We start from the raw sequence: 21,178 nt of genomic DNA, 5'->3' as shown, positions 1-21,178 counted from the left end.
TTTTGAAAAACTAGATTTTCCTGAAAATTTCAGCATAAATGCTTTTACGTCTGTTGAATAAGAATCTCTGGACGAAACCTTAAAATTCGTGTAATTAGTCGAGTAATTAGCACATTGATATGATTATAATTAATATTAAGTTTGTAATTAAGCGCTTAATTTTAGGAAATGCAGTATGTTTACTCGATATATTTAATCACCATATAGAATACCACTTATTCCCAGATTATCATTAAAATCTGAAGAAGTTGAAAATCTGAGAAAAATATTTTTCTTGATTTGAAAAAATAGATTTTTTTGAAAATTTCAGCATAGAAGCTTTTACGTCTGTTCAATAAGAATCTGTGGTCGAAACCTTAAAATTCTTGTAATTAGTTGAGTAATTAGCATATTGATATAATTATAATCGATATTAAGTGTGTAATTAAGCGCTTAATTTTACGAAGTGCAGTCTTTTGACTCGATATATTTAATCACCATATAGAATACCACTTATACCCAGATTTTCATGAAAATCTGAAGAAGTTGAAAATTTGAGAAAAATATCCAAGGCTATATATATATATATATATATATATATATATATATATATATATATCCTTGGATTTTTCTTGATTTTTTGAAAAAATAAATTTTCCTGAAAATTTCAACATAGATCCTTTTACGTCTTTTGCATCTGAATGTGCTGTCAAAACCTTAAAATTCGTGTAATTAGTCGAGTAATTAGCATATTGATATAATTATAATTAATCGTAAGTGTGTATTTAAGCGCTTAATTTTAGGAAATGCAGTCTTTTGGCTCGATATCCTTAATCACCATATAGAATACCACTTATGCACAGATTTTCATGAAAATCTGAAGAAGTTGAAAATCTGAGAAAAATATTATCCAAGGCCTTTATTTTTCTTGATTTTTTGAAAAAATTGATTTTCCTGAAAATTTCAGCATAGATGCTTTTACGTCTGTTGAATAAGAATCTGTGGTCGAAACCGTAAAATTCGTGTAATTAGTCGAGTAATTAGCATATGAATAAAATTAAATTAATCTTAAGTGTGTAATTAAGCGCTTAATTTTAAGAAATGCAGTCTTTTGTCTCGATATCCTTAATCACCATATAGAATACCACTTATGCACAGATTTTCATTAAAATCTGAAGAAGTTGAAAATTTGAGAAAAATATTATCGAAGGCTAAATATAGCCTTTGATTTTTCATGATTTTTTTGAGGAAATAGATTTTCCTGAAAATTTCAGCATAGATGCTTTTACGTCTGTTGAATAAGAATCTATGGTCGAAATTTTAAAATTCGTGTAAATAGTCGATTAATTAGCGTACTGATGTAATTAAAATTTATCTTAATTGTAATTAAGCGCTTAATTTTACGAAATGCAGTCTTTTGACTCGATATCCTTATCCACCATATAGAATACCACTTATACCCAGATTTTCATTGAAATCTAAAGAAGTTGAAAATCTGAGAAAAATATTTGATTTTTTGAAAAATAAATTTTCCTGAAAATTTCAGCATAGCTGCTTTTACGTCTGCTGAATAAGAATCTATGGTCAAAACCTTAAAATTCGTGTAATTAGTCGAGTAATCAGCATATTGATATAATTATAATTAATATTAAGTATGTAATTAAGCGTTTAATTTTAGGAAATGCAGTCTTTTGACTCAATATATTTAATCACCATATAGAATACCACTTATACCCAGATTATCATTAAAATCTGAAGAAGTTGAAAAAATAGATTTTCCTGAAAATTTCAGCATAGATTCTTTTACGTCTCCTGAATAAGAATCTGATGTGAAAACCTTAAAATTCGTGTAAGTAGATGAGTAATTAGCATATTAATATAATTATAAATAATCTTAATTGTGTAATTAAGCGCTTAATGTTAAGAAATGCAGTCTTTTGACTCGATATTCTTAGTCACCATATAGAATACCAATTATGCACGGATTTTCATTAAATTCTATAGAAGTTGAAAATCTGAGAAAAATATTATCCAAGGCTTGGATTTTTCTTGATTTTTTTGAAAAAATAGATTTTCCTGAAATTTTCAGCTTAGTTGCTTTTACGTTTGTTGCATTAGAATCTGCTGTCAAAACCTTAGAATTCGTGTAATTAGTCGAGTAAGTAGCATGTTAATATTATAATTAATTTTAAGTGTGTAATTAAGCGTTTAATTTTAGGAAATGCAGTCTCTTGACTCGATATACTTAATCACCATGTAGAATACCTCTTATACCCAGATTTGCATTAAAATCTGAACAAGTTGAAAATCTGAGAAAAATATTATCCAAGGCTACCTTGGATTTTTTTTTTTTTTTTGAAAAATAGATTTTCCTGAAAATTTCAGCATAGATTCTTTTACGTCTCTTGAATGAGAATATGTGGTCAAAATCTTGAAATTCTTGTAATTAGGCGAGTAATTAGCATAATATACTTATAATGAATATTAAGTATGTAATTAAGCGCTTAATTTTACGAAATGCTGTCTTTTGACTCGATATATTTAATCACCATATAGAGTACCACTTATGCCTAGATATTCATTAAAATCTGAAGAAGTTGAAAATCTGAGCAAAATGTTATCCTTGGATTTTTCTTGATTTTTTTTTTTTTTTTGAAAACATAGATTTTCCTGAAAATTTCAGCATAGATGCTTTTACGTCTCTTGAATAAGAATCTGTGGTCTAAACCTTGAAATTCTTGTAATTAGTTGAATAATTAGCATAATATAATTATGATTAATATTAGTTATGTAATTAAGGGCTTTATTTTACGAAATGCAGTCTTTTGACTCGATATCCTTAATCACCATATAGAATACTACTTATAACCAGATTTTCATTAAAATCTGAAGAAGTTAAAAATCTGAGCAAAATATTATCCCTAGGCTACAGCCTTGGATTTTTCTTGATTTTCTTGGAAAAAATAGATTTTCCTGAAAAATTCATCATAGATGCTTTTACGTCTGCTCAATAAGAATCTGATGTCAAAACCTTAAAATTCGTGTTATTAGTCGAATAATTAGCATATTGATAAAATTAAAATTAATCTTAAGTGTGTAAATAAGCGCTTAATTTTAGAAATGCAGTCTTTTGACTCGATATCCTTAATCACCATATAAAGTACGACTTATGCAAAGATTTTCATTAAAATCTGAAGAAGTTGAAAATCTGAGAAAAATTATTTTTCTTGATTTTTTTGAAAAAATAGATTTTCCTGAAAATTTCAGCATAGATGCTTTCACGTCTGTTGAATAAGAATATGTGGAAGAAACGTTAAAATTCGTGTAATTAGTCGAGTAATTAGCATATTGATATAATTATATTAATCTTAAGTGTGTAATTAAGCGCTTGATTTTACGAAATGCAGTCTTTTGACTCGATATCCTTAATCATATAGAATACCACTTATAACCAGATTTTCATTAAAATCTGAAGAAGTTGAAAATCTGAGAAAAATATTATCCAAGGCTATACTATAGCCTTGGATTTTTCTTGATTTTTTGGAAAAATAGATTTTCCTGAAAATTTCCGAATAGATGCTTTTACGTCTGCTGAATAAGAATCTGATGTCAAAACCATAAAATTCGTGTAATTAGTCGAGTAATAAGCATATTAATATAATTATAATTAATCTTAAGTGTAATTAAGCGCTTAATTTTAGGAAATAGTCTTTTGACTCGATATCCTTAATCACCATATAGAATACCACTTACGCACAGATTTTCATTAAATTTTGAAGAAGTTGAAAATATGAGAAAAATATTATCCAAGGCATAGATAGATACTGTGATTTTTCTTGATTTTTTGAAAAAATTGATTTTCCTGAAAATTTCAGCATAGATGCTTTTATATCTGTTGAATAAGAATCTGTGGTCAAAACCTTGAAATTCTTCTAATTAGGCGAGTAATTAGCGTAATATAATTATAATATTAAGTATGTAATTAAGCGCTTAGTCTTACGAAATGCAGTCTTTTGACTCGATATATTTAATCAACATATAGAATACCACTTAAGCCTAGATATTCATTAAAATCTGAAGAAGTTGAAAATCTGAGCAAAATGTTATCCAAGGCTATAGCCTGGGATTTTTCTTGATTTTTTTGAAAAAATAGATTTTCCTGAAAATTTCAGCATAGATGCTTTTACGTCTTTTGAATAAGTCTGTGGTCAAAACCTTGAAATTTTTGTAATTAGTTGAGCAATTAGCATATAATTATAATTGATATTAGGTATGTAATTAAGCGCTTAATTTTTCGAAATGCAGTCTTTTGAGTCGATATACTGACTCACCATATAGAATACCACTAATAACCAGATTTTCATTAAAATCAGAAGTTGAAAATCCGAGCAAAATATTATTGTTGACTTTTTTGAAAAAATAGATTTTCTTGAAAATTTCAGCATAGATGGTTTTTCCGTCTGCTGAATAAGAATCTGATGTCAAAACCTTAAAATTCGTGTACTTAGTCGAGTAATTAGCATATTAATATAATTATAATTAATCTTAGGTGTGTAATTAAGCGCTTAATTTTAAGAAATGCAGTCTTTTGACTCGATATCCTTGATCACCATATAGAATACCACTTATGCACAGATTTTTCATTACATTCTGAAGAAGTTGAAAATCTGAGAAAAATATCCAAGCCTTGGATTTTTCTTGATTTTTTTGAAAAAATAGATTTTCCTGAAAATTTGTGCATAGATGCTTTTACGTCTGTTGAATAAGAATCATTGGTCAAAACCTTGAAATTCTTGTAATTAGTCGAGTAATTAGCATAATATAATTATAATTAATATTAAGTATGTAATTAAGCGCTGAATTTTACGAAATGCAGTCCTTTGACTCGATATACTTAATCACCATATGGAGTACCACTTATGCCTAGATTTTCATTAAAATCTGAAGAAGTTGAAAATCTGAGCAAAATAATATCCAAGGATTCTTCTTGATTTTTTTTGAAAAAATAGATTTTCCTGAAAATTTCTGCATAGATGCCTTTACGTTTGGTGATTAAGAATCTGATGTCAAAACCTTAAAATTCGTGTAATTAGTTGAGTAATTAGAATATAAATGTAATTATAATTAGTTTTAAGTATGTAATTAAGCGCTTAATTTTACGAAATGCAGTCTTTTAAGTCGATATCCTTAATCATCATATAGAATACCACATATTCAGAGATTTTCAATAAAATCTGACTAAGTTGAAAATCTGAGCAAGCCTATATATAGCCTTAGATTTTTCTTGATTTTTTGAAAAATTAGATTTTCCTGAAAGTTTGAGCGTAGATGCTTTCACGTCTGTTGAGTAAGAATCTGTGGTCAAAACCTCTAAATTCTTGTAATTAGCATATAATTATTATTAATATTAAGTATGTAATTATGCGCTTAATTTTACGAAATGCAGTCTTTTGACTCGATATATTTAATCACCGTATAGAATACCATTTATGCCTAGATTTTCACTAGAATCTGAAGAAGTTGAAAATTTGAGCAAAATGTTATCCTTAGATTTTTCTTGATTTTTTTTGAAAAAATAGATTTTCCTGAAAATTTCAGCATAGATGCTTTTACGTCTGCTGAATAAGAATCTGATGTCAAAACCTTAAAATTCGTGCAATTAGTCGAGTAATTAGCATATTAATATAATTACAATTAATATCAAGTATGTAATTAAGCGCATAATTTTACGAAATGCAGTCTTTTGACTCGATATCCTTAATCACCATATAGAATACCACATATTTCCAGAATTTCCTTAAAATCTCTAGAAGTTGAAAATCTTTCTGTAGAGACGAATTATGGTAGTGTAATCGTCACCAGTATCGGCAGTGTGGTGAAGCGTGTGGACCCGCATGCAGGCAGGCTGTAGCTGGTTGTCCTCCCCGTGGCCTGGACTCCACGGCCCGCTACCTGACCTCTGCCGCTACTGTCCAGAATACCTTGAGCGGCGGCGACCCAGTAATGCGGTGGGTTCAGCTCGACTAACCAATGCCTCGCCTCGCTTATTGTCGCTAGTTGAACCAATTTTTTTTTTTTTCTCTCTCCCATCGTTTGACAGTGCGTTATAGACGTGGTGTCGGTCTTGAGGACCTTAACCCTCTCGACTACAACGATACGACCCGTGGGTGTGATGACTCGGCTTCTGACCAGTACCTATATAAGGATCAGATAGAAAGGCTGCGCCGTCATAACCAAGGGTGCTCAAAGGGTCTCGCCATCGCGTTCTAAGGCTTGTGTATGACCATGGTTTATGATGATGGGCTTACGGGGTCGTCATTAGCGTTGCTGCTGAGTGTGCTTCATTTATGTTGGTCTTTTCTGGCTCGGTCGTATGGTGCAACCCGCCAGGTAATCCAGCTGTATATGTATGCAGCTCTGCGTCTGTCGAGTTGTCAGTCAGTGGTTTTTACTTGTCTGGAATCAAGCTTTGTGAGTTGAGGAAAAAAAAAAAAAAAAAACAAGAAATTGATAGTCACATTTTTGGAGAGCTACATTTATAAAACTTCGTGATCGTTTTCACGACGGCATGACCAACGTGCTCGTCGCAGCGTCGTGAGAGAGGCTATCTTGCATGACTGTGCAAATCAGGAAGGGGGATTTGAAAAGTTGATAAATACGAATATAGATTTCATAATCAGAGTTTAAAGCCAGTTGAAATTTCAGTCAGACAAGAGACGAGGATAAATCTACCTGGTTCCGTACGTGAGGCTTCGTGGACATTCCTTAATCGAAACGATTATATATTTTATGATAGTAATTACAGACCACGTCTTCTCTCGAAATGAGTTTCCATCCGCTTGCTGTTAGTGTGGGGTTTGTTGGCGGCTTGGGTAACTCGGGAAGGTATGTGTTGTGCTCTGCCTCGAGGCACGTACGTCACCAGGTGTCAACATAAGTACGAGTTTTCATTCGTGACGAGTTACATTGTTCTTGTTCCATCTTTTGTATTTTTTTTTTCAGCTTATTGGTAATTATTTTTCTGAAGTTGTTCCATTATTTGTTCTGCCACCTAGAGAGAGAGAGAGAGAGAGAGAGAGAGAGAGAGAGACAGACAGACAGACAGAGACAGAGAGACAGAGGCTGTAGCTACTGATTTCAGTTGTTTGTCGTAGTCATTGTGCAGTCGCAATGAGTTGAGAATGAGATGTCGCAAGGAGCATGTCTATGAACTTTAGCATGAATCCTTCCTGGAACTGATGACACTTCCTGACCGCCCGGTCACCGCCGACTTGCTGCGCTCAGCACAGCCTTTGGTATGAGTGGCATGCGTTAACTTCCTCCTCGGCAGCAGGAACTTACGGTTTGTAGGGCAGCCCATTTGATTGGTGTTGCCTTTTTGTCTTCTCAGAATCATACGTGACTTTTGCTTCACACCCTCTCCTCCTCCTGCCTCCCTCACACTCACTCCTATCGAATGCTTCTTTCGTGGTCCTCACCCTTCCTCTCCCTCTACACTGAGATCTCATTCTTAACTGTGCTAACCCTCCACTTCCTTCCTCGTTCGCTCTTTAGCCCTGCCTTTTTGGCAAATCTTTTTTGAGGTGCTAGTACCTACTGAAGGTACTCCCTCCTCTCCGCTCAGCTCCTCTTGTTTCCACCGTTTTCTCCCAATAGCAGTCTTAAGAGCTGAAGTTCTAGTTCACGAAAAGTGCTCGTGTTCGTCAGCAGTCTGGATGACGAATTTCATCCTGTCCCTTAGATGTTTCCCTGGGCACTGTACAGTTTAGTTAAGATGGCTTTCATATTTTTGGGTCGAGTTTCAACTTTCTAGGCCACAGAGAACCCCTGAAAGCACGTGCTTCCCCCCGGATGCGTACATTTTCGCTTAATGATCCCCCAGTCTGCGCTGAACAGTGGCTTGAAGTTTCGTGAGGCTGTACTACGAGAGATCATGAACTGTATCTGTTTGAGGCTTCAGGGGGAAACTGGTTTGATGCTCCTTGTCCAACATCAGAGGACATGAGTGAATAGTTCCCGAGTGTGGCGAGGCTTAGGCGTGTATGGCCGTAAGCCCCACAAGCTAACGGTCGGAAGGTCTGACCTCTTGGGAGGGGACCTAAATGGCTTACTGTGGCCTCCTTGTGGGCGTCTGCTTCAATTTTAAGTTGATATTTAATGATACAAATGAAGATATGACTGCTTTGTTGCCGCTTAGTCTTCTCGTGTAGGTCTGTCCAAAGAACGTATGAACATGTACACTGGCCAGGTGTGGTTGACGCACGTCTGACCATATTGGTTTGTACTATTTAGTCTTGCTGTACCACCGAGTATGTTTCATTCACAGACTCAAAGGAAGTGTTGGCTGTCTTGCATCATGTCTTGGCCGTATTTAGACGACTTTGATTGACCTAGAGTCCATATTATTCGTCGTACAAGAGTGCATGTGTCTTTATCCATTTGGAATTTAGGGACAGTGTATCCCATAAAGAAGCATTGGCAATTGATGTGGAGCACAGAAACAGTTCTTAAGTGTTGGAGAATGGAATAGATGTCGAAGTGACCGTGAACCGCTGTCATTATTGTATAGCTGCGTCAGCATTGGCATTAGGCCTCGGCTTGGGTGACAAGGATGATGGTGAACGTAGAATATGAAGACCCACCAAACGTGGAACAAATACTGACAGCGGAACATACAGTAGACCAGGAATGACCGTGAGTACCACTCGTCCTCCCCACAGTGTCAACTGAGAGGGGACTTGAGAAACAGAAACGGTATAAATTCTTCTGTTAGGTTATAAGGAAACTTAGGACTGGTATACATGTATATTCGTGTTCGCCATGTTTTTCCCAGCTTCCACTTTGTGATTATTTATCCTGTAGGCTACAGAGGTCTCTTCCCAACCATGTACGCCTGTTAGAATGTCTATTCTCCACATACAAATAAGTCTGCATATAGTAACTCTGAACCCCCAGTGGAAGTATGTAAGGTCCTCGGCGTCAACACCTGCTCTAGTTACAAGGATGGTAGGACCATTATTATGCCTCCGACAGTGTAAACATTTCTCGACACTTACTAGTAGTTTGGATTGGAGTGAGTGACGCACTTCACCATAGGGACAACGGTGTTTAGGAGAAGGTAACGACGACTTGCCTGCAACTGAAGGATTATATTAACCACGAAACCTTTCCTTGCAGATGTACGCTGGAGGAGAGCTTCCACTGCCAGAAGTCTACGTCTGGTGGCCACGTATTGAGAAGGTAGTAACGCGTCCTCATGTTTCTGTTTGGGATTAGGCTTTACGTTTATGATTTGTTGGATGACTGTTGGAGTAAAGGTGTCGCTTGTATCTGATGGAATGGTAGTGTTATCTAACGTCATGGGAGCGGGAACTGTGCTAAAAGAAGGGACATCAAACATGGGTAGGTGAGGGTAGACAGTGTTGGCAGGGAGACTACAACAGGGTGATAGCAGGTGAGACGCAGCTTTCGGTAAGAGGAGGAGGAGCAGCAGCAGCAGCAGTAGGTGGGTCGTCAGGTGGCGGGTGTAACACACTTGCTGGGAGTGTGGCGCCTGCACATGCACACAGCCGACCTGCCAACAGTTACATCCATCTCTTGGTTTGTGTCTGAGAACAAGTTTTTGTGTCGCGTGCGTGCGCTGGTAGGCTTTGTTTGTTTAATGTTTATTCGACTCTGTGCCTTTGTGGTCATGTTAACTTTTAAGTCCTTGTCATTATATGTATAGTAAGGGAGTATTCTGTATCTATCCACTTGTACAGTAAGAGGAGGGAGCTTGACACCCGTGTTGCCCCATTTCTTGAACTTCTGTGTCATACAACCTTTTAAACTTGTGTGTACTGTCAGCCTTTACAATTTCATAATTTCACAGTATCTCTGGGGAATGCAGACATTGTTTTGAGTGATCTAGTATTTCAATTGTGATGAGAGTATTGCGCTTCTTTGTTGCTTCGTGAAAGTTATGGTGCCGTGATGTAATAGTGAGGTCCTCTGCTTATTAAACGGCTTTCACGCTGTGGTTTGTAGGAGGTGACGCGAGGTCGATCATGTTGGAAAATTTAGAGGGTTGAGAAAGAACTGTTCTCTAGGAGATTCCAGGGTAGAGTTTTAGTTTTTTACAATTGAAGCCGATGTGAATCATATATATATATATATATATATATATATATATATATATATATATATATATATATATATATATTTTTTTTTTTTTTCATACTATTCGCCATTTCCCGCGATAGCGAGGTAGCGTTAAGAACAGAGGACTGGGCCTTTGAGAGAATATCCTCACCTGGCCCTCTTCTCTGTTCCTTCTTTTGGAAAATTAAAAAATAAAACGAGAGGGGTGGATTTCCAGCCCCCCGCTCCCTTCCCTTTTAGTCGCCTTCTACGACACGCAGGGAATACGTGGGAAGTATTCTTTCTCCCCTATCCCCATATATATATATATATATATATATATATATATATATATATATATATATATATATATAGAGAGAGAGAGAGAGAGAGAGAGAGAGAGAGCTCCCTTCCTTACGATACAAATGAATAATTACGACTAGATAATTACGCGCAAGACTAATGTCCCATGATGGGGGAGCCGGAACTTCGAGAGTGCATTACACGCCGTAGCAGGAAAAGAACAGACTCCCTTGGACCGAGATGGTCCTCGGCGTGACGGTGCTCCTCCCGTCCATCGGCGATGATACAGTGTAGCCGAAGGTGACCTCGAACTCTCCGTTTTGAGACCGGTACCGCTATTAACGCGATAGCACCAGGAACAGGTGACTGGTCCTTAGATATCCCTCACTTCACACCTTCCACTGTGTTCCTGTGTTTTGGAAAGGGATGATACGGGAAGAAATTTCCAGCCTCTTGGTCTCTCCATTCTTAATCGCCTTCTACGACAGCAGGGAGTACGTGGATAGTGTTCTCTCATATCCTGAGGTATTACACACACACACACACACACGCACACATATATGTGTGTGTATATATATATATATATATATATATATATATATATATATATATATATATATATATATATATGTATATATATATATATATATATATATATATATATATATATATATATATATATATATATATATATATATATATATATATTTAAACTTTCACTGAATCATTGCATATGTCATAGTACTGCATGTCCCCTGAGTAAAGAGTATCATGTTAGGAAGGGGTACTGGCAAGTGGCTGGTCAGTGGTTGTATTGTGTTATTTCTGGTAATCTCCTGAACTATGGCCTCTGTGATCCAAGGCTAGAGGAGATCACTGCCTCGGTGAGGCTTCCTGTGACATGATCTAAGCTGGAATGAAACACGGCGGATTCTTACCTGTGTAAGGTATGGTGACACCGAGTCTGTAGATCCGTGTACAGTTAAACTTTCTGTTGATGTTTGTCACTCTATTGACGGCCTAGGGTGGGAAATTGTCCATCCACTGAGACAGGATTCAGCTGGGAGTCTTCCTCGTCAAGTCGTAGGTTTTGGGTGAGCATACATCACCTACCAGCTGGTTGTTGCACCCTTGTTGTTCGGCAGGTTACATGAGTGTTCTCATTGGGGTAGAACGCTGGTAGTTATGGCCATTCGTCTCATTGCGAAATTAGTGTGTGATCACTTATGCTAGGACTGTGCCAGACAGAGCTCTGTTGAAGTCTGCGTTAGTTTGAGTTGGTTCCGCCACTGTGTTTTGCTGCCCCACATGCTTCGGTGTTGATGAGACATGACAAGCACTCAGGAGACTAGAGCATTTAGACGCAAGCAAAAACGCTTATGAGCCATGTTACAAGGGTGGGGTGATGTGCCCCAAAGATGGTGTTAGGGGCCCCATGTGATCAGCACATCGACTACTGTAAATTGCCTGTCGGATCATATACTCATGGACAGTAATGACATTGGTCAAATTACAACGGCCTCATGTATGTAACAGTACATGGGTATAGGTACATACAGTACAGATTAGTTCAGAAGATAGTAGACCCACATAATGAGTCTGGTCCTGGGATGAGCTGAAGAACCTGTCCCAGAGTTGAGTAAAGGGTCCCTCATAATCAACAAACTTTTAAGTTGTTTGTTGAATCGGAACATCTTCTTGTGCACAGTTCGATGCTGTGCGAGTCCAGTTACAGAGGCATGCTGAAAACCCAATGTTTCAGTTAAAGGATGCAGGCACATATGATACAGGATGTAATACACGAAAGGAGTTACATAGTTTCATAAGCACATTGTTGAGTGTCATGATATTGGGCTGAGGGTCTTGTCTCGGATATGGGGTAGGGTCCTTTCTCAGAGAAGGGGTGAGGGCCCTGTCTCAAGAACTGGACGGAGGGCCATGTCTCAAGAGTTGAGCTAAAAGCTCTCCCTGAGAGACGGACGAAGGGCATGTGCTAATCATCGTTCGAATTACTTGTATCCGTAGAGGGATCCACGAGTAAAGTCACAAGGGTGAGCTGAAGGGTCCTGTGTATCTCTAGTACATGTTACACAGGAACAAACATGATTCTTTGTTCGTGTTCAACACCTTGGCAAGTGAGGGAGTATACTGATATTGTGTTTATATTCGGTTTTGAGTGGCTGTAGATTGTAGATCCCTTCTCCTCCCCATCGCAGTTCCTGGGTTGGCTGTTCTAATTACGGTGCTTTTTTTTTTCTTTTTTTTTTTACGGCGCGTCGATTGGCGTGCAGCAAGTTAACAGGCACTTTGCATGTGCTCTCTCCTCTCTCTCTCTCTCTCTCTCTCTCTCTCTCTCTCTCTCTCTCTCTCTCTCGGCACTAGGAAAACTTTGATGAAGGCAGTTATGGAATTCTTTTCTCTTACAATAAACAGCTGTTTGTATTCTAAGTCTTGGATGTGTTGGGCTTGTGTAAGAAGGTGAAAGGAAGGCATTCAGTCGAATGTTATTGCCACAGCAGAGTTCTTGTTTTGGACTGTATCTTTAAGTATTCATTCGTAACACCGATACAGGTTCAACCTATAGCGATTTTTTTTTCTTCTAGAAAATGAAAATACCGAATGTAGAGTATCTACCAGATGCGAGCAGCTTATTCATAGATAGATATGTATAGATATTTTTTTTTTTTTATGAGTCCCACCACGTCTTGTTTGTCAGTGGTGGACGGCCTCCGTGCGGGTGGCTGGCCCCGTACGCGTCAGACTGGCCTGGATCCAGGTCGGTCGTGGTGACGGGTCGGTGGGTCGGTCGGGCGGTGCTCCGGTGGGAAAGGTTGTGAACTGGAGTCAGGGAATGAGAACCCAAGATATTTTTTTGTGTTTCCTTTTTTTGTGACAAGGTGGTGTTAACCTGGCGGGGGTTTGTCTGACACCGAAGACTTCGAGCGTTTGACATCATCATGAACGGAGAGGTTATCACCTCTCGAAGATGTCAAAATGAACGGGGAATCTCGTCCCATTGTCTTCTTCTCCTGTAGCCTTTGATTAAGGACATTACTTGCATTCCTGACGTTGTTGTCTGCATAGTATATAATCATCATTATTGTTGCTGGTGGGGTTTTGTCTTTCAGGTCGCTGAGGTGGTATACGTTCTGCCATTTGAAATTCAGTCCAGTTATTTTGTGTACCGATTCAGTGCCGTTAGTGTGTGCTGGTGGCAGTGGGTGCAGCAGATCCAGAGGTGCGGACTGCTGGCCGGCAGCGATCACCGGACTATTTACTGCACTTCTCCCCACTACCCTTGCCCCGCCCACCTCCCTCAGTGGCCGTTACACGGACGGGATCGCCTCCCCGAACCACTGCTTGGGGACAGGCAGGCTGGACTTGAGAGTAGACACTCTGCTGCTTGATGATCCTATCAGTTTGCTTCTATCTCCTCCGTGATACCTGTGTGTCGTCAGGTGGTGTGAGGTCCGTGTCATCAGAGTGAGACCTGGCGTGCGGCGGTGCGCAGACGTGACACCACCAGACGAGGCTGGTGGTACTAACATCAGAAAAGGATCTGTTCCTCGCACTCAATAATGTTTACAGACGGTTTAGGAAGACAAGGTCTCGTCATTGCTCCTCCGGGTAGGTATTCCCTCGCCTCAGCCACAGCGTAGCTCTCTGTGTGAAGGAAAAGAATTTATATTTCTTGACCATATGGTGGCAGTTGCTACCTAGCGTATGTAAGAGGATCTCTACGTGCAAATCCGTGATTGATCTTGGGTTATGACTGTCATGTCTAGCTTGTCATCGGTCCATGGCACGAGGTGACTGTGTCATTAGCTCATGGTACGAAATGACTAATGGCACGTAGTGATAGTAAAGAAAGCAAGTAGCTTTCTGTGACTCGTCATGTCACCGTAGTTTCACAGTGGAGATTGGGAACTGGATTCAAATTATTTTTGTCACATTGTCATCAGCGGACCTGATTTCACCAGCAGTGGTACAGTATGAAAGTATGCTAACAACACAGATAAATCTTTTAGATTGTGTACGTGAACTGAAATGAGAATGCTTATTCCTAAGACGACATCTTGAAATGATAAAAAAGAATAGATAATCACGAGATTGAAACTACAGATAATCGCGTGCCTGATAGACATATGTTGAAATGGGCTAGTATAGTAAAGAGGTCGCAGACTTGCTGGTTGAAATATATATAAGAAAATATTGCACAGATGACTCAAGAATATAATAGCTTGTGAAGCTTCAGAGGTATCGAGTGAATATGAATCACTCCAGAAAATCTTAAATGAGTAATATAAAGGATCGAAGGCGGAATTTGAGTTGGAAATGCTACAAATACGAGAAAGTGAAGAGTAAAGATGTACCTCCCAATTCTATTTACCCAGTTTGAATCCACCTTCACAAGCCTCGTATGTATGATCTGATGTAATATCAAATTACTTCTGTTTATAGGTAGTTTGTCGACTGATATTTCCAAACGGTAGAGTACATGTAGATATAGTAGACAGGGTTAGCGCTCGTGTCAGACCAGCATTTTACATGTCTGAGTCAAGACGTACATGCTTCCTTAAACCCCTTGTGGAGGACGATGTGACCCTCTAGCACGACGGTATGACTTAAACCTTTGGACCTAACCGTTAAGGACGAGGCCATTATACCCGGGGGTTACTCCTCAGTGCTCAAGGGTCGAGCTATGGTGCTGAAGAGGTTAAGGCCCTTAACAATATCAGTATTTTGATTGAAAATGTTTTTTCGTGTGGGTTTTAGTTGTACGTTTGATTTTAGCTGGTAGGTATGCAAGGCTACGTCATTGTGAACGGTGAATGACGAATCGCATCGCCGACGAGCCAATGGCGTCGCTTGCTTGGAGTTGGGAAGCGCTGGTGTGTGTGTGTGTGAGTTGCGTATGCGGCCAGTAGTCTGCAGCGTCGTTGTGGGTTAGGGAGAGGTGCAAGTAAGCAGCCTCTAGTTTGGATGGGGATGGAGGGTAAGTAGAGGCGGAGGGGAGGGGGAAGTGAGATAAAAGCCATTCGCTAGGTGTGCCCCCGGCCACAGTGCGCTGCCATAACGGACACCCTACCGTTACCGCCACTGTCTGCCGCCTGCGAAAGTCTCTTACCACTTCCGCTCCCACTGGAGGCAGTAACGTGCATGACCCACCTACCTGACCCCGCGCTCCTCCACCGGGTCATGATACCGCCTGGGAAAAAAATGCTCGAAAATAACCGCGAGTCTCATCGGTGGAAGCTGTATTCTACAACGTCTGAAAAATTTAATGACATTAACGTAACCAAATTTGAAACTTGGGGGAAGATTTTGCATTTTGGCGTTGTTAGTTGTGTGTGTGTGTGTGTGTGTGTGTGTGTGTGATGAGAGGGGTTCTTTTTGTGAGGCAGTGAGGAGTGTCGTGGATAAGAAGAGCTTCCTCCATGGCTGCTGGGCTGGCACAGCACTCGTCACGGCTCTGGATTTAGGTGGGAGTCAGTGTATGGTGTTTGGTCTGGAGACCAGCGTCGAGAGAGCACGGTAGTGCGACTCTCTTGAGTAAAGCTCTGAAGTTCCAGCCCTTGGGTATGACGACATGACTTTGACGTTCTCTTTAAGGGTCAGGTTAAAGGCCAGAACATCACACCTAAAGTTTAGTCTGTAAAGACACGGTCAGACGAAGAGGTCGAACACTGAGGGTGTTGGATGGTTTTGGTCAAAATACGAAAGTCAAGACGGTGTCTGTAACCCTCGGATGCAGAGGGGGTTCCCGGGAATGGTTTCTGTACGTGCGAGTCAGGATGGGAGTACTTCTCTTCTGAGAGAGGGTAACTTGTCAACACGGAGTGGGCGCCCATGATGGTTCCGGACACCACCTCAGCGCTCGTAAGTCAGGACGGTAGTACTTCCCAGGGTGCTTTGGTGTCTGTAACCCTCGGATGCAGAGGGGGTTCCCGGGAATGGTTTCTGTACGTGCGAGTCAGGATGGTAGTACTTCTGAGAGGGGGTAACCTGTCAACACGGAGTGGGCCATGATGGTTCCGGACACCACCTCAGCGCTCGTAAGTCAGGACTGTAGCGGGACACTTGTTTAGATGGTACTTCTCTGCAACCTACGGGTATGACGTGAACAAATTTGGGTCAGTGTGTTGAGGTTTTTAATGAAGATATGACGTCTTGCTCTCCTCTTCGATAGTCCGTCGCTTTTATTTGAGCTTGGGTTTCTCGCGGGGGAACACCAGAGATCATGTACCTGGGCGGAGGAAGGTCGAGGGAGTACGTCACGTTCATGTTTTTTTTTTTTGCTGGTGGCTTTATGATGCCATCCTCGGGCTGGAGGCAGGACTCAGGGCTGGGGAGGAGGAGGTGTCATGTACAACTTGCCGAGTTGGAAACGTTTTTTTCCTTGGTCGTCTTCTCAAGTGGGCGGGAGAAAAAGAAAATAAGATTTTACAAGGCGTTGGCAGCTTCCTGCTGAGGAAAATGCCGGTCACGGTGTGTTGGCTCGGGGGGTTCGGATCCCGGAGAATGCCGGTCACGGTGTGTTGGCTCGGGGGGGGGGTTCGGATCCCGGAGAATAATTGTGATGAATCAGGTAGCATGATGTGGGGGTTTGAGCCACAAACTTCTTGTACCTGGCCGGAGATCATGGATCACAACCATTATGGACGTATAACATTATTCTATGAATGTTGTTCATATACAAAGGGGTTCGATACCCGGGAAATTGTAGCTTATGAAGGATCCGACGAATTTCAGCCATGTGACCAGCGCAAGATATTTGACTGAAGGTTTGTCATTAGCGCATTCCTTCGCAAGTGTTGACGTAGTCAGTGTAAATTTGGGTTTGCTTTGGTTGCTGTTAAGAGCGATACCATTGTCGCGAGGGGCTCCAAGCGGCCACCACCTGTGTTGCTCACACTCGTTTAACAACTTAAAGCGTAGATTCACTGATAAGTCTTGTCACGCTCACGACTGAAAAGAGAAATGTATAGATGACACTACGAAAGATATGGAGATATTCTTATTGTCTCCCTTAAAGGAACTCTGATGCTCTGACATGCAGTAAAAGGAATTCACTCTGTGGGACTGTTCGGTATGAATTTAACAGAACACAATAGACACTTATGTGCTAGATCTGCGCCGACGCCTTTTGGTTTATTGCTTGTGGAATTTAGACACCAGCATCCCATTTCATGTGCTTGGTATTTGCACGTTTACTTTGGCTTTTTTGAGGTATGATACTTGTATCGAAATCACATCAAGAAATCTCTTCATCATCTGTCTTATACGTTCAAGTAGGACATAATGCAGTATAGTAGAGCTATCTGTATGGGATGTATTGGCTGTCATGATAGGTAAATAGCATCAAAAACAACGAAAGTTAAGGATTTATCATTAGCACGGGCTCCTGCACGCAGCGCACCCTGGTGGTGGTGTAGGGTAGTGGTGCGCATGGTACGTGGTGTAGGGTTTGTTAGTGGTGCGCATGGTACGTGGTGTAGGGTATGTTAGTGGTGCGCATGGTACGTGATATAGGGTAGTAGTGCGCATGGTACGTGGTGTAGGGTATGTTAGTGGTGCGCATGGTACGTGATGTAGGGTAGTAGTGCGCATGGTACGTGGTATAGGGTAGGTTAATGGTGCGCATGGTACGTGATGTAGGGTAGTGGTGCGCATGATACGTGGTTTAGGGTAGGATAGTGGTGCGCATGGTACGTGATGGAGGGTAGTGGTGCGCATGATACGTGGTTTAGGGTAGGATAGTGATGCGCATGGTGCGTGGTGTAGGGTATTGGTGCGCATGGTACGTGGTGTTAGACCCTTGAGCGCATCGTTACTTCCTTTGGGTTTGAAGACCTGCCCTTTGACCCTGAACTTTAACCAAGGTCAGAGGGTAAGCCTTCATAAACATGGGTCGTATACCGTTATCCGTTAAGTGATTATAAAAGTCCCAGTCGGGAGTAGGAAGGTCTTTGACTAAACTTTTGCCAAGGAATGTCTGAAGATTTATTCTACATACCTTTTGTTATTACAGACATTAGGATTTTTTTTTTCCCAGTTGAAAAAAAAAGAAAATATCATAACGTTGAGATTTTCAGGCGTAGATGTTTCCCAGGCTGCTCTTAAAAAAAAAAAAAGATGTTAGTGATATGCGAGGGTCCAAGGTTGTTTTGAACTTGTGACAGAGTGCACAGGGTGGGTCTGTTCCCAGGTGGTACCTAGTGAGACAGATTAAGGGGTCTCTGCTGGTTTCCCACACCGGGGCAATTAGTCAGCCGCGTGTTTTACGCTAACGTCTAATTATTAGTATTTGACACCCTATTTTTATATGCAAATGAGGGCGAATGATTGCCTTTACCGTGTAATGTCTCTGTTTTAAGACCCTATAATTCGAAAATTGTCTCGACAAATATGGAGTATTATTTCTTTTTTTTTTTTTATCTGTTGTATACAAGCTCAGGTGACGCTGCTGTGGAGGAGCGTTGTGGCGGAGGTGGTGAACAGCCAAGGCACGTTCATGGCGGGTGTGTGGGGGTGGCGGCGGCGGTCCGCAGCTCAAGGGTATTCACTCCCAGCCTCTTCCGCCGCCGACACCGCCGCCCCTACCATGAAGTATCTGTTGTGGCCTTGATGTGTGGCTCTCTCTCTCTCTCTCTCTCTCTCTCTCTCTCTCTCTCTCTCTCAAAGGCTTGAGGAACAAGAGACTGACTCTGAGAAGCCGAGACCGGAAGACCCTTATAAAGGCTAAGGTGAGAGAGAGAGAGACGAGAGAGAGAGAGAGAGAGAGAGAGAGAGAGAGAGTAAGTCATTACCCTACCTGCTTGTACTACATTACAGGAAAGCGTTTTCGACCCGTGTTGACCTCTTCTCTTTTTTTTTTTTTTTTTTTGTACCGTCATGAAGACTTGGATCTTTGTAAGCTGCCTGCATCCACCGTCTCCTTACTTGGACCCCATTCCAACCGTCTGCCACCCTTAACAATGAACCGATGTCTCTTGACCAAGCCTAGCTCGGCGTGTGGTGCGTGGTCCCTGGTTACTCTTGTACTTCACTTGCCGAAGAACTGTTGACTTATCATTGTCATCCACCTGAATTAGGAACTTGGTGTCATCCACCTGAATTAGGAACTTAGTGTCATCCACCTGAATTAGGAACTTAGTGTCATCCACCTGAATTGGGAACTTAGTGTAATCCACCTGAATTAGGAACTTAGTGTCATCCACCTGAATTAGGAACTTAGTGTCATCCACCTGAATTAGGAACTAAGTGTCATCCACCTGAATTAGGAACTTATTTTATTTTTCAGGTCACTTCTCTCTCCTCTTCTTTCCATTGCCGGCAGCTTTTTAGTTCTCACTCCTTCATTGTGGCTCAGTTCTTATTCTTGTGCCATAAGGGTTGCTCTTCCGTGAGTCCTCTCAATTATATTTCTGTGTACATGTATTTCCCTATTGATTTCTTATTAATCGCGCGCGTGTGTGTGTGTATGTGTGTGTGTATGTGTGTGTGTGTGTGTGTGTGTGTGTGTGTACGCGTGCATAGACAAAATTACAAGCATCTTTAACGTAAAAGCCTCAGTTATGTCATGTGACCGAAGAGTCGCATTGGTTTAGCGGAAGAGACGAAGAGTCGCATTGGTTTAGCGGTTATCACCATAAGAAACCGTTCCGTCCGTCGTGTACCGGTGAGTTGTGGATGAGGTGGGGGGGGCGAGGATGTGGCCGCGAGGCTGCACAGTCTGCCTCCTCTGACCTGTGTAAGCGACACCCACTACAGGTTTTGGAATATGAGTATTGGCTCGTGTGTGGCAGATATAATGCGGCTGAAAGGGAATGTGGTAAGTCTTTGCGTAAACACGTCCTCAGATGCCCAGGTGCTTCGCCAACTTGTCCAGCCATGGAAGTTGATGTCCGGGTTGACTTTACCATTGTTGCACCGAGATCACACGATCTGACCAAAGAACACGTAAGGGAATGGGTCCATAAGAGAAGTATCTCGCCTCCCGAGCATTAAAGAAAAAAGAAACATTTAGCGTGTGAGACGGTGCGATACAGAAGTGAGCAGGAGGAGGAGGAGGGAGGTGACGAGACGTGTGGGAAGGGTTGGGGTAGTACTGTTAGGTCGGTAGCGGTGTGTCCCTTCCGGGTCAGTCTGCAGCAATCAGGGCGCATGCTACGCTACGCCATCCATGGCTGGTTTCCTGGGCTGAACCCGCGCTGCCACCGACTCCCTTCGCCCACCGTCGCAGAAGGATATTCTCCTCACCTGCACCATCAGGGTTAACAACTCTTGAAATGTACAGACGTAATTATTCCCAATGGTTGCAGTATTACAGATGATGTAGGTTATGCTTAGGGGAAACTAGATTTCAAAAAATATCTGATTTAGAAATCAACGCTTAAAGTCTTGACGGTTTGCTTTATGATTTAAGGATGTACTATTCTGTTTTGACAGGAACTTGTTCCTCGAAAAAGATTCGTATACTGCGGACTGAAACCGTTAATCGACAGTTAGCATCATCCAGCATGGACTAAGGTTAATTGGCCGGTGTAGGGATTATGACTTTTACAGATCTCGAAAGCAGAAACGACACAGCCATGAATTTATGGCCCACAAAACTTTATATGCTTATGATTATCTTGGACCAATTTCTGTGAAAGAGGCCTAACGTAACCCAATACCAAGGCTTCGCTGCTTTCAGTAGCAGGGAAATATAGACTCCTTTGGAGTGATAGGCTGCTTGATGAGGCTGTATTCCCACTGATGCAACCTGCCTAAA

At 40.8% G+C, this 21,178-nt stretch overlaps 1 protein-coding gene across 5 annotated transcripts in view; it reads left to right on the top strand.

Annotated features, from left to right (window-relative positions):
* Positions 1-21,178, top strand: part of LOC139752738 (epidermal growth factor receptor kinase substrate 8-like) — a 202,179-nt gene that overhangs the window by 29,061 nt on the left and 151,940 nt on the right. For 3 of the 5 annotated variants that reach the window (XM_071668591.1, XM_071668590.1, XM_071668589.1), the window contains exon 1: positions 13,888-14,028. In XM_071668591.1, the coding sequence (XP_071524692.1) occupies positions 13,980-14,028 (49 nt within the window). In that variant the 5' untranslated portion in view covers positions 13,888-13,979. Of the gene's footprint in view, positions 1-9,156; positions 9,220-13,887; positions 14,029-21,178 lie in introns of those variants that run through there. The other 2 variants (XM_071668598.1, XM_071668593.1) reach the window with 1 other exon arrangement.

The sequence above is a fragment of the Panulirus ornatus genome, chromosome 13 (assembly GCF_036320965.1).
Source record: "Panulirus ornatus isolate Po-2019 chromosome 13, ASM3632096v1, whole genome shotgun sequence".
Taxonomy (NCBI): Eukaryota; Metazoa; Arthropoda; class Malacostraca; order Decapoda; family Palinuridae; genus Panulirus; species Panulirus ornatus.
The sequence above is the reverse complement of the archived record's forward strand: the minus strand, read 5'-3'. Positions and strand labels throughout refer to the sequence as shown.